The sequence below is a fragment of the Procambarus clarkii genome, chromosome 7 (assembly GCF_040958095.1).
Source record: "Procambarus clarkii isolate CNS0578487 chromosome 7, FALCON_Pclarkii_2.0, whole genome shotgun sequence".
Taxonomy (NCBI): domain Eukaryota; kingdom Metazoa; phylum Arthropoda; class Malacostraca; order Decapoda; family Cambaridae; genus Procambarus; species Procambarus clarkii.
The window spans coordinates 16,735,272-16,749,002 of NC_091156.1; the positions used below are offsets into that span (position 1 = coordinate 16,735,272).

Sequence of the window (13,731 nt, forward strand, 5' to 3'; positions counted from 1 at the left end):
CTCATATCTCTTATGCAACACTTAACAAGTACACTTACATTTAAACACTTTTTCACATTTTTCAAACTGTACATCAAAAATATATTTGCCACATGTTATACATAATATTAATAAAAAGTGAAAATAGAATTCCGCTAACTTCTTGAGCAAACATACAATAGAGTGAATTCTGCCGAGAAACCGAAAACAGTGCAGAAACAAGAAAGCTTTTCAACTCTAGACCAAATAGTTTTGTGGGTTTTTTTCCTTTGAATACCTATTGAAGAGTGGCGTAGCAGCGGCAGGCTAGTCCGCATCAGGCGCCTTCTTATATTATGAGAATCTGTCTGACACCTTAATCAAGAAAGAAGTGTGACAGGCAAGCAAAGAACAAAGAACTGCTTTGAAAAGGGAAGGAGAGAGATGGCCTAATTTGCATGATGGTATTTTGCAAGCTTTTAAATAAAAAGGAATGGAATATTCTAAGGGTTTGGTGTATTTCTTTTTTTTTTTAGAAAAATACACATGCAACATATGCAAGACACGGAGTCATTGCAGACCATACATTACAAAGTGAGAAAAAGCATCTAAGAGAGGCAGACACACATTAAATATAGAATGTTTTAGAGTAAGTGCTGCAGCAAGATAGCAGAAGGTTCCTGAGGGCTGTGCTGAGGAGCCACAAAGAGGAGAAGCAGCAGGAGAAGGAGACACTACGTATAGAGTAGGGAAAAAGAGCAAGGAAGACAATAGGCATAAAGTAGAGGAGGAGAAGCAAGTTGGGGAGACTAGGTATAGAGTAGGGCAGGTTAAACACAGTGTATATTAAGGTGCTTCTTTATATTTGAGACACAAATAAGTGGTGATAGAGATGTGTGTGTGTGTGTGTGCATCTGTTTGTAAATAACAAGGAGGCAGAGCATCGCTTATGAGGGGGAGTATGCAAGAGAGATGATACATGATGAACATGATGACTGGTAATAAATAAATCAGGGTGACTTCATGCGAAGATCTGTACACACAATAACAATGGGCTGCACACAGCCACCCTGAGTGCACTGTGCACACATAATCAACATTTGGGTGTACACACACAGCTTCATCAGTGTTTGTGGATCAAACTGTGTGTAAGTTCCCTATCATGATGGTGGTTGTGGCAGCTTCTTTAAGTACAATTCCACCAAAATGAACAGTAAAAAAGAATTCCTTTACAATGACTGAGTATGTACAACTATACAGCTTGTCTAAACACCATAGGCGGCATACGGGCACCATTGGGCCCAGGGCTGGTTAGGCCACACAAACTTTGTGTCTTGCACAATTTACACAACACTCATACATCACTCTTGTGAAGTTAGTCATGATATAGTTTATTTGGTATGTCCTTGGGTGCATGTTGTCCGGAGCAGTAGTGCAGCACGACAGACAAGGCCACAGCACCATACTTGGCACCACCACTGCTTTGTGATAAGTGGTGAGCAGCTCATATATTACATACATTGTGGTTACAGGAACATCTGGATGTTGCAAGCTGCACACATTAAACATCCAAAACACAACAGTGACACAAACTTATCACTTCCACATTCTTCTAACATGACACCTAGTTCCATTAAATGTCTCGTAAATGCTTTTCTGAATTTTGTCAGTAATGCTTTAATAGATCACACCTTGAATAAGGCATCAGCCTGAATGCGCTGCTATGTAAAGATCCTGTCAGGACAAAGTTGTCTTTATAAACATCTGGAATATATATCATCACTTCACAACACAATCCTTCACTTCACTTTCATAACAAGTTCATGTTAATGCTTTGTACAAATTGCCATCCACCTTCACTGCACTAAATCTGCCATATTGACATTTTGACTTCTATCCTATATGCACATAATAAATAATTCTTATCACATATCATGATGCTGATAAGTTTATTTTACAGCATCAGTTTAATTTTAGTATACATTAGTGTATTTCACAGTCTCCCATATATATTTATATTGGCAAGATATTGGATCATAATTCTCAAGTTTCACAAGTCACATTTCAGGCTTTTACACTGGTTTTTTTTTTTTTTTTTAAAGATTTCATAGTTTAGCAACTACATAGAGCAAGAGGAATGGAAGTGGCACGGCTATTTTTGTAACATTTCAATCCATTCTCAGAGGATCATTTCACTTAATATTTTGGGGGGACAAGGACTACATATGTTTACTGTTTGATCTAAAGATCAAGCATAGTAATTTGAGCTTTTTAACATTCCTCTTTGCTTCAGTTTGTCATAAAAATAGGTTATCAATTTAAATTCGCACAAAGATAATAAACATTCCCAAATATTGGTAATGCTGCTTATTTGCTGATCTTTGATGTAGTTGCTTGTAATGATGCAGGTACATAATATATACTTCCATATCAAAACTTTCAAATAACTCTGCAAACCAAATGGTGCTGACGAGTCGATCAATATCATCATTAATTGTTTATGACAAGGCCGGGAGGTGGGTTTCCATATATCGAGTGTCTTTTTAATCCAATTTGGGTCATCATAAACTCAGCATGTAGCTATGACAACCAGGAGGTAAGATATCTCAGCCACACGATGAAGGAGATCGGGCGAGATTCTGGCTAGGTTTTCATTGGCAAAATCACAGGGTGGGAATATGTGGACCACATATGCAGGCTGAAAAAAAAAAAATTAAATTACTCTTCTTCCTTAGATGCTGTACTAAAATAAAAAAACATATAAACCAAATAATGAATGTAAAACCTGGAAAAGAAAAATATCACATGGTAGTCTTTATTTCTGATCTGTTTTGAGGTACATATTCTAATCTTGCAGTAGTGTTGATGGGAACATATTGTAGTGTTGAGACACACGCACATGCATACACATGCATGTAATTACCTAAGTGTAATTACCTAAGTGTAGTTACAGGATGAGAGCTACGCTCGTGGTGTCCCGTCTTCCCAGCACTCTTTGTCATATAACGCTATGAAACTACTGACAGTCTTGGCCTCCACCACCTTTTCACTTAGCTCACTTCTCTGTTTCAACCGTCTGTTTGCAAAAGAAAACTTTCTAATATTTTTTTGGCACCTTTATTTCCATAACTTGAATCTGTGTCCTCTTGTTGATGAAGTTGCTGGTTTCAGGAATTCCTGTTTGTCAATTTGGTCAATTCCTGTTAGTATTTTGTAAGTGATGATCATATCGCCTCTTTTTTTTTTGTTTCTTCTATCTTCTAGTTTTGGCACTTTTAACACCTCTAGTCTCTCCTCGTAACTCTTTGTTTTTCAGTTTCGATAGCCATTTTATAGCATGCCTTTGCACAACATACAAGGTATTGAGAGGTATAGGCAAGGTGGATACAGACAGCCTCCTCAAATTGAAAGATAATTGGACAAGACAATACAAGTGGAAGCTGGAAACACAAATGAGCCAAAGGAATGTAAGGAAATACTTGTACCCTGCATTCATGGTCAACAAGTGGAATGCACCGAGAAAAAATTGTGGAAGCTCCCACCTTTCACAACTTTAGGGCCAGATTTTCATGAAGAATTTGAAAGTCAGAATAGTTAAATTATAATGCAACAGGTACAAGGGTAGTAGGTTTGTATCTAGAATTAGATACACCCCCACCCTGTAAACACTGATAGGCAAGCACTGTACTGTACACCAGATGGAAACACCAGGAGCTGTTGGCTCAGATGTGTGCCCCCTTAATCATGAACCAAATCAAGGCTAACTGAAGCTCCTGAAAGGGAGGGAGGGAGGGAGGGAGGGTCTAGGGAGCCATCTTAACCCTTAAACTGTGCAAGGCATATACAACAAGGCATATCACTTGGTTTTTATTTGCAGAAACCAACTAACTAGTGTGTTAGGTCTCCTACAGAGATTGATAACATTCAATTCATGGAAAATCTCTGTGCCCCGCCACCCATCTCTCCTGTTTACGAGGACGACATCCATGTCAGATAAATATTTATCAGAAGTTAGAATATCAGAACTCGATAAATATATGTCGACTGCCCTAGAACTGACCACACTTGATAAATGTTATCGATATTTTGAGAGATTTTTGTAATTATGGCTAATTAACCCTCCCCACAATGGTGGATATGGGTTGGGGTATTTATTTGCAGAAACTGCCCAACCACAGACTCCGCAAACAGCAAGGACAAAATGGTGACGAAAACCTAAAAGCCATGGCCCAGGCAGAGGCCAACGAGGAAGCGAGCACCACTAGCCGACACACGAGACATGAAGCGAAAAACCGTGACACTGCATCCCGCAGGATTGGCGAAAACAGCAACAGTGCAGATGATGCACACACCGCCAAATTATGTATGAGGAGAACTACTTAGGACATGTACGACACTAAATAAAATATTTACTGTATGAAAGTTAACACAAATAAGTCCTTACGACAATGAACTGTAGGGGACCAGGAGTGTATGATTTGAAATCTACATTCACCTGCAGATATTTCAACACATCAGCTTATATTGTTATACAAGGTGAAGATTAAATAACTCAGGTCTCGAACTAACCACTGGTTCTGTTCAAGATCAGGGATCTAAACATGTACATAGTCTAGCCTAGCACTATTATTATTATTATTATTATTATTATTATTATTATTATGGCCAAAATGCACAAACTAATAAACACAACAAGAGAGGTATGAAATACGTAAATAAGCAATTAAAGGACCTTAAATATGGTCCAAGTAATGGTATCTAGATGCATACAATATGAGGAACTAATATGACTTGGTTAGCAATTGGTAACTCGATGTATACGAGCAATGAAATATACAGAGAGATGCCAATGTATATAAAAGAGTGCAGTCAGGCATTGAATGACTGTCAATGAATGAGTGTTCAGAGTCAAGAAAAGATTTAGGCTGTGCCCCACAGTGTAACGATTAACAATATATATATATATATATATATGGACATGCGAAGTGGCCGATCAACATGCTACAAACGATACCCAACACTCGTCCAAAAAATCGAGAACCAGCGCCTGGATGACGGTGTCGCCAGATTGTACAATCTTTCTTGTAGAGCGTAGGCACTATAGTGTTCTGTCACAGCTTTGCCGTGTAATATTCTGGGAGCACTGTTAGTGGAATATGTTCTTAGTTGTGTGTGCAGTAGGATAAGAGTAGGTGTGGTGTCGAGGTGGAGACGGCGTTATTTTGAGCCACTCTACACCTTTATTTAGAGAAAAGTACTAAGAATCTTCCCTATATTTAATGTCCAGAACCCCCCCACCCCAGTATCTACGGAGCTATGACTGGCGATATAAGAATAGTGCAGCGTAATATCCATGATAAAGGTCGCAGAACACCAACACCGTCCATAAACAAAAGATCTCACTCGGGCCATGCTCAGGATGCTTGAGGTCAGAGCAGGCTCCTCCCATCTTTCGGGGAGGGTACCCTACAATGTTTATTCATTGATTATTTTTATTGTCGAAACCGATTATCGAGATAAGATGTAAATATAATATAAATAGATATAGTACTTAAAGACTATAAGTAGTACTGAAGAGTCACTTCGATACCAATAAAGGATCGGAGGCAATCCTCACCGGAAATTGACAGATATTCCAATAGTTCTTTAATTAACGAAATTCTTCTCGAACCTTGATAATCAAACACAAAATCACATAGGCTCATATGGAGCCATTAGCCTACGTGACCAATGGTCAAGCAGGATCCAGTTAACGTAGGATATAATGAATCTGAAGTGATGCAGATATGAATCTGACATGACTGTGATATGATTTAGAAAGAGTACATGTCCTAGAGAATAATGTTGATAAGTGGGTAAAAATACCCACAGGAAGGATGGAACCGACTTCGGGACACCGAACGGTCCCGGGGAGGGGACCCACACCATAATCCACTTGTACATAAATGGGTGGGTAGTTAGCTTCAGGGATCCATTTTCATTCTAGTTTGCATCTTTTTCTTTCTCCTTAGTGGTATGTGACTTGCCCATACCTAGTGGGCAAGTCACTAGGTATGTGACATTTCTAGTGCCACTGGGCCTATTTTCTCAATGCACTTGTTTAAGTTTGCATTATCTAGCTGTCTTTCCCAGCATATTTCTGTGAGGCCTTTATGTGAAGCCTTCGCCCGAAAGCCTTTGCCTTTGAGGCCTTTGCCTTTGCCCTGTGAGGCCTTTGCCCAAAACGCTATACGTACTAGTGGCTTTAGGTATTGTATGTACTACCTCTATCTTTAAATCAAACAGAATGTTTGCACTGTAACTCTGCAACTATATATGTACTTTTCCTAAATAAATTATTATTATTATTTATTTGTTCCCAGTTAATCCGTTTATTGAAATTGAATTTGCTGAATTCTCCTCCTCTTGGACTTGAGACTGGGTACACAGGTTTATTGTCCATGTTTGTCTGAACTTCAATTAGGTTGTGATCTGAGTAACAAGTATTTGTAATCATTGTGTCCCTAATGAGTTCATCATTGTCTGTAAAACTAAGATCTATGGCATTTTCTTTCATAGTTGATTCTACTATTTGCATGTCTAAGGCAAATTTGTCACATGTCTGCAAGTCACCTGTGTGTAACTGTTCACTTAAAACGGTTTACTGGGATTTCCTCTAGTGTAATTGTTTGCCACATTTTTATATTTTAGATGCTGTTAGTTTAAGTCACCAAGCAGGATGATGATTGGGGCAGGGTGTGAGAGGTTTTCTAAGCAGTATTCTATTTTTGTAAGTTGGTCTCTAAACTGCTGATAATTTGCATCTGGAGATTTATATAGAAGGACATCACATTTAAAATTTCTATTTTGAGTATCAGCACTTCCACCATATCATTTGTGGTGCTCAGCAGCTGTGTGCAGGTGTGTGTGTCTTATGTACAGGCTGACCCCACCCTGTAGCATGTTTTCTGTCACACTTGAAAAGATGGAATTCTGGTATCCATATCTCATTGTCATAATAGTCCTTTGTGCGAGTTTCAGTAAAATAAGCAGACACTGCATTTATCTCATTTAGGAGACCAGTTAGAAATTGGACTTTGTTTTGCATATTTTCCTGCCTTATATGTTAGCAAACAAAAAGATGTTATCGTATTTGTGGAAGGGCTGGGTATTTTACTTGGTATTAATATCTGCGGTTATGTTCCGTGGGAAAATCTAGAAATCATCGTGGGACCAAAACTGACAAAATGTGCGAGACATTCCCTCGCATCACCATCAAAGGGATGAACCCCAAAAGGACTGGCACAAAAATCCCCAAACAGAAGCACTTTTCTGTGATGCCAGAGAACATTGCCAACTAGAAGAGATAAGAACCAGAGAAAGTGCAGAGGCCCAAGAATTGGATGCCACAGGAGGCCTAACCCGTTCAATCACAGGCTGACCTGCGATTCTCTGACCCAGAAATATCACCTGCAAAAGAAGCCGAGGAGTTAGAATACAGCTGCCATAGCTGACAGCATCAAAGAAACAGCCACCTTTGGAAAAAAGTAGCATTGAATGTAATGAAACACCATTTTCTGGATGAGCCCCTGAGGCTCCCTGAAGCTATCCAAATTGACATGCTTCCAATTAACTTGGTGTCATCAGTCACGGGAGTTCTGAATGCCTGCTGGAGACCACGAGCCAGAACCTGCCCCCCCCCCCTTCCCTCAGAGAGGCACAGGGAGCAATGGCCATATGAACTCTCTACATTTAGAGTATGTCATGTCTGCCATCGACCGAGGAAAGCACCCAGAAAGATAGAAGAACCAATACAAACCCTCTACTGGTGAAAATTGCAACCTACGTCTGAACAAAGCCAAAGAACTCCCCCCCAAAAGAGTGGGAGCTCAGACGAGCCAGCAGCTCACCGCACCAGTTCGTAGAATGATGAAAAACCTCCGACAGGAGGGAGGGAGGGTGTCAGGGAGCCTCTGGGGCTTCAGTTTTCTGTGGGAAGCCCCGTCGGATCCCTGAAGCTAACTACCCACAGATAAGTAAAAACGGGGACTACCCGGAGGCAGCAGCACCGAGGGTTCACAACGAAGATGAGAAAACAGGCCACAACAGACAACCCAAAACAACACAAGGCCAGAGAGGACCCAGAACAACCACAAGATACCTGGCAGCCAAGACCCTGTTATTACCTAAAACAGCAGCCAGAGCAGCAAACTGATGCACATCATGGGCACTAGGGTAGACCCGAGGCTGGCTAAACTTAATTACACTGAGGTCAGCCTGAGAAACTGCATCCACCCAAGAGCATCAACCGTCACAGAACCAGTGGCCCGCAGGTAGCTGTGTAACGGTACCACCAGACAACACATGATGCACCCAGGCCTAACCAACCAAGCATCGACCATAACTGGATCCCTTCGGAAGCCAGCCGTCTCATTCTTCGCCAGAAAAGGAGATGGCTGCAACCAAACAAAATGACCACCCGGATCAAAGGAACAGAACCCCTGGCGCCAGAGGAGAGCATGAAGCTCCCCAACCTGAGCCCCAGAGGCCAAGGTCAAGAAAAATAAGGCTTTACAAAAACAATCACCAACTGAAGGGGCCACCACAAAACGAGGACAAGAAAGAACCCAGTCCAAAGACCAGGAAGGTTCAGGCGGCGCGTGAGCAGGCCGTAGGTGAAAAATCACACGTGAAATCTTGCGGAATGGAGTGGAAGTAACATCCACCCCGAATGCAAGCTGGAGCGGAAGTAACATCCACCCTGAATGCTAGCTGGAGTGGCTTCGGCATGTGATGCCGGTTCAGAAAAAGCAGAGAGAGAAAGGACAAAACAACTCGGTCCGAAACAGAAGAGAATCTACGGAGGGACAAGAAATAATGAAAGGACCACCCGGAAACTTCATACTGCTGCCGAGATGTAGCACTCAGGTGAGACACCACCAAAGAAGCCATACCATAGAAATGGAATCACCATAGAAATGGAGATACACCCATGTCAGAAAGGCCAGATGCGAAGAGGGGAACAGTAAAGTGAACCAGCAAGGTACTGTACCTCACTGGTCCAATCTGCTGGTAGAGGCGGAGCTGCGGAAAGATGCCTGGGTTCGAACACTGAGCAAGCAGTACCTGAAACCAAGGCTGGGCCAGCCACCATGGAGCCAGGAGAACTACTCTCCCCCCTGATAGGAGTCTAAGCGAGCCAGGACCTGGAGCAACAGCTGGAACAAGGAAAAGAGGTACAGGAACCTCCATATCTAACAGTCCTGCTGTGAAGCATCTACCGCAAAAGTTTCGCAGTAGAAAAATGGCGCCACATACAGTGGGAGATGCTTAGACCATGCCGATGCAAAGAGGTCCACCTCAGGGTGCCTGTACATCCAGCAAAGCGAAAGGAAGGACGCGTCATCGACCATCCACTCTGTGGAAAGAGGAATGAAACGGGACAAGCCGTCTACCAGAACGTTGGACATGCCTTGAATGTGAACAGCATGGAGAGCTAAACCCCGAGAACTCAGCAGAAGAGCTATCCGAAGCGACCAGCCTCAGAGCCATGGACCAAAGAGACCCTGCATAGTTGAGACAATAAACCACGAGAGAGCAGTTCGAATGGAGCCAGATCAAATAGCCCCGAGGAAGCCAAATCCGGCACAGCGCCTGCCGCACTGCCGCAAACTCTTGCACCATTCTGTGAATTCAACAGAAGGATCATTCCCCACATCAATGGCCAGACTGTAAGCACTGGTCACAAAGCCCCAACTGAGAGACTAGATGTTCATGTACACATCAAGCGAGGAAAGGGAAAGGTACCATGGCACTGAACCCCGAAAACTTGAAGAGGAGGCTTGTTACGCAGCAACCAATGTAAGGACACTGGGGTGCGAACCCAATGGTCGTGAAAGAGGCAGCTCCTAAGATATCAGAACAGCCTCCGAAGCAAAATCCTGCCAGATGGTTTATAAAATTTAGGCTCCCACACATCTGCTCGAGCAACCACTGAGTGACCCGGGTCCCCCTCAAAAACAGGCAAAAGCGGGACTGCAGCCAGAGCAGAACAGCAAGAGGGAGAGAGAGAGAGATGCAGTCTAAGAATCCCAAACAAGGCCAAGCCAAGTCCGAACCCGAGACGGAACCAATTGGGACTTTCCGCCAATTCACCAGGAACCCGAACCCGGCAAGGCGAGAAAAAAACAGATTCTTAGCTAGCAGACAAGTAGATCAGCTGGGAGCCCACACCAAACAGTTATTGAGGTAGGCCAAAACCCGAAGCCCTAGCAGACACAGATGAGCGACAACGACCCAAGTCAAACGTCTAAAAACGCGTGGTGCCAGATTTAAGCCGACAGGCAGAGAATGAAAGGGGTAAGCCTGTCACCCCACCTGGAACCACAACCAATCCCTGACACCCAATGAATAAGAACATGCCAATAAATATCCCAGAGGTCCAGGGAAATCATCTAAGTGTCCGGCTCGAGAACGAGCCGAAAAGAAAGGCCATCTGAAAAGAAGGGCATGGAATCAACTATTTCAGACGCGACAAGTCCAGAATGTACCAGAGATCTGCACAGTCCCGTTTCGGAACTGGAAACAAGCGGGAAACCCACTTCATAGACGAAGTCGTTTTTCCCAAACCCAAGTGAAGCCACTCCAAGATGACCCGACCGAGGGACAGGGAAGAAAACTGCCCTCTCAGAACCGACCCCCTCCACTAGTAACACTCCACCAGTCGGATACATTGTCTCTGATTACCACCCTCATCTGTCTGAAAGTTAGAATATTTTTCATTCACGTCAGAAGGTTCCCTGCCACTCCAGCATGTTCCAGTTTCAAGACCAACCTCTTGTGTGGGACTCTGTCAAAAACCTTTTTTTAGGTCCAGATAGACCCAGTCAACCCAACCATCTCTTCTCATTAGACTCTGTGGCTCTATCATAAAAACTATTAGAATCTCTGTGGCTCTATCATAAAAACTAAGTAGATTTGTTACACAGGATCTTCCTGTTCGAAAACCATACTGCCTGTCCTTTATTATGTCATTAGTCTCTACATGTTCCACATATTTGGCTTTAACTATTGTTTCTAGTGCACATGAAGTCACAATAATGTGGCTAAAAAATGTTGACCAAACCACATACTAGAAATTGAAGAGACGATGATGTTTCGGTCCATCCTGGATCACTATCAAGTCGATTGTGATGACCGATCGCTCTGATGATCAGCGAAGCACTACACCTCAAAAAGTCAACACCAGCAATCAACAGCCAATTAATGCACAACTATATTCTACCCACTTCAAGACCTCGAACCAACATAGAAGCAGCAAGAGGAAATGTGCTTCTTAACACTTTCGCGCATCCGAGAAAACCGTGGTCGTCACCAATATTATTAATATCACCGCGGGCGTGACCCTCTCGGGAGTCACGAGAAAAAATATTTGTATAAAATCCATTTATTATCCGATCAACTTGGGAATAATTTACATATGTTTGCCATGAAATTTACGTTTTTTCTAATACCCGAACAGCTTATTAAAGAGAACGGCGTGGCAGTGAATCATCGTGGTAAAACAATTGTATTATTGACACGACGAGTTTAATCGACGTAGTTTTTATATATGTTGCAGGTCGAATGCATCTTTATGTGACCTTTATACTTATGTTCTTCTAGAACATTCTATTGCGAACACATTGGAACAAAAATAAAATACATACATTGAAAAATAATGTCAGGACAGTGAATTGAATATACACTTTTCAAAGCGAGTTTCGCCGATATGCCACCGTGGGTAACACTTCGGCCACTTCCTACACTGTTTTGGGTGGGCTACGACATTGAATCTATATTTATATGCATATGTCCGTGTAGAGAATTTTATTGCGATTCCAATGATACCACAATTAGCGATGTAGGACAACTGTAGGCTTCGAAACCATTAAGAGAGTGGAAACATTTTGTTGCTGTTTGGCGCTCTCGGCGAGTGATCTGAATAGTTTTTTATTTGGTGTTGATAGTCCTTATGCTTTGGCGGCATTTTATAGGTACGTTCTTATAGACAATTTTATTGCGAACACAGTGATACCAAATTTAAATACGTGCGCCTTCAATTATTGTCAGGACAGTCAAAAGAGTGTACACTTTTTCGGTCTTACCGCGTAGGCGCGCAAACCGCCGAAAGCACATAGGGTAAGATTTTTTTCTGAACGCCGATAGCGCGAAAGTGTTAAGATATGGGCACCATACAACCGCTGCATATTCCAGCTTTGGTCTAATAAAAGTCGTGAACAATTTCTTTAGTATTTCTCCATCCATGTATTTAAAAGCAATTCTGAGGTTAGAAAGTGTAGCATAGGTTCCTCACACAATGTTCTTAATGTGGTCCTCAGGTGACAGTTTTCTATTTAGAACCACCCCTAGATCCCTTTCTTTGTCAGAATTCTTTAAAGATTTCTCACATAATTTATAGGTTGTGTGGGGTCTATGTTCTCCTATTCCACATTCCATAACATGGCATTTATTCATATTAAATTCCATTTGCCAAGTGTTGCTCCATATACTTATTTTGTCCAGGTCTTCTTGCAGGGCATGACAATCATCTAGGTTTCTTATCTTCCCTATTATCTTAGCATTATCAGCAAACATGTTCATGTAATTCTGTACTCCCACTGGTAGATCGTTTATATAGACAATGAACATTACCGGTGCAAGAACTGATCCCTGTGGTACTCCACTTGTGACATTCCTCCAATCCAATACGTTGCCTCTGATTACGGCCCTCATTTTTCTGTCAGTTAGGAAATTTTTCATCCATGTTAGTAGCTTACCTACCACCCCTCCAATATGATCCAGTTTCCAGAACAACCTCTTATGGGGAACTCTGTCGAAAGCCTTTTTTAGGTCCAGATAGATGCAGTCAACCCAACCATCTCTTTCCTGTAAAATTTCTCTGGCTCGATCATAAAAACTGAGTAAGTTCATTACACAGGATCTTCCAGATCGAAAACCATACTGTCTGTCTGATATTATATCGTTTTCCTCCAGGTGTTCTACCCATTTAGTTTTAATTATTTTTTCCAATATTTCAACTATTACAATTGTCAATGATACAGGTCTATAATTAAGGGGGTCTTCCCTGCTTCCACTTTTGTAGATTGGAACTATGTTAGCCTTTTTCCACACATCAGCTACAACTCCTGTAAACAGGGATGCCTGAAAAATCAGTTGAAGTGGAATGCTGAGCTCAGGTGCACATTCTCTCAGAACCCATGGTGAAACTCCATCTGGACCAACTGCTTTGTTCTTACTTAGCTCCTTGAACATTTTTTCCACTTCGTCTCTAGACACCTCTATGGGCTCTATGTTGTTCTCTGGAATTCTCATTGTGTCTGGTTCCCTAAAGATTTCATTTTGTACAAACACACTTTGGAACTATTCGTTTAGTGTTTCACACATTTCATTTTCATTTTCCGTGAATCTACTTCCCATTTTCAACCTCTGAATATTATCCTTTACCTGCAATTTGTTGTTTATAAATTTATAGAATAGACCTGGTTCTGTTTTACATTTATCTGCAATCCCTTTTTAAAAATTTCTTTCTGCCTCTCTCCTCACTGCCGTGTAGTTGTTTCTCGCATCTTTGTATCACTGGTATGTTTGGGGGTTTGGCCTCTTCCTGTATTGATTCCATTTTTGCGTCTTTTGGTCTCTGGCCCTCTCACAATTTCTATTGAACCAATCCTGCTTCCTAGTTCCTAGTATGTATGTATGTATGTATGTATGTATGTATGTATGTATGTATGT

At 41.8% G+C, this 13,731-nt stretch overlaps 1 protein-coding gene across 3 annotated transcripts in view; it reads right to left on the reverse strand.

Moving 5' to 3' along the window:
- Nucleotides 1–229: 229 nt before the first annotated feature.
- LOC123761523 (uncharacterized) overlaps nt 230–13,731 on the reverse strand; it is a 407,292-nt gene continuing 393,790 nt past the window's right edge. For all 3 annotated transcript variants that reach the window (XM_069313339.1, XM_069313343.1, XM_045747550.2), the window contains one exon: nt 230–2,656. In XM_069313339.1, the coding sequence (XP_069169440.1) occupies nt 2,528–2,656 (129 nt within the window). In that variant the 3' untranslated portion in view covers nt 230–2,527. The remainder of the gene's footprint in view (nt 2,657–13,731) is intronic.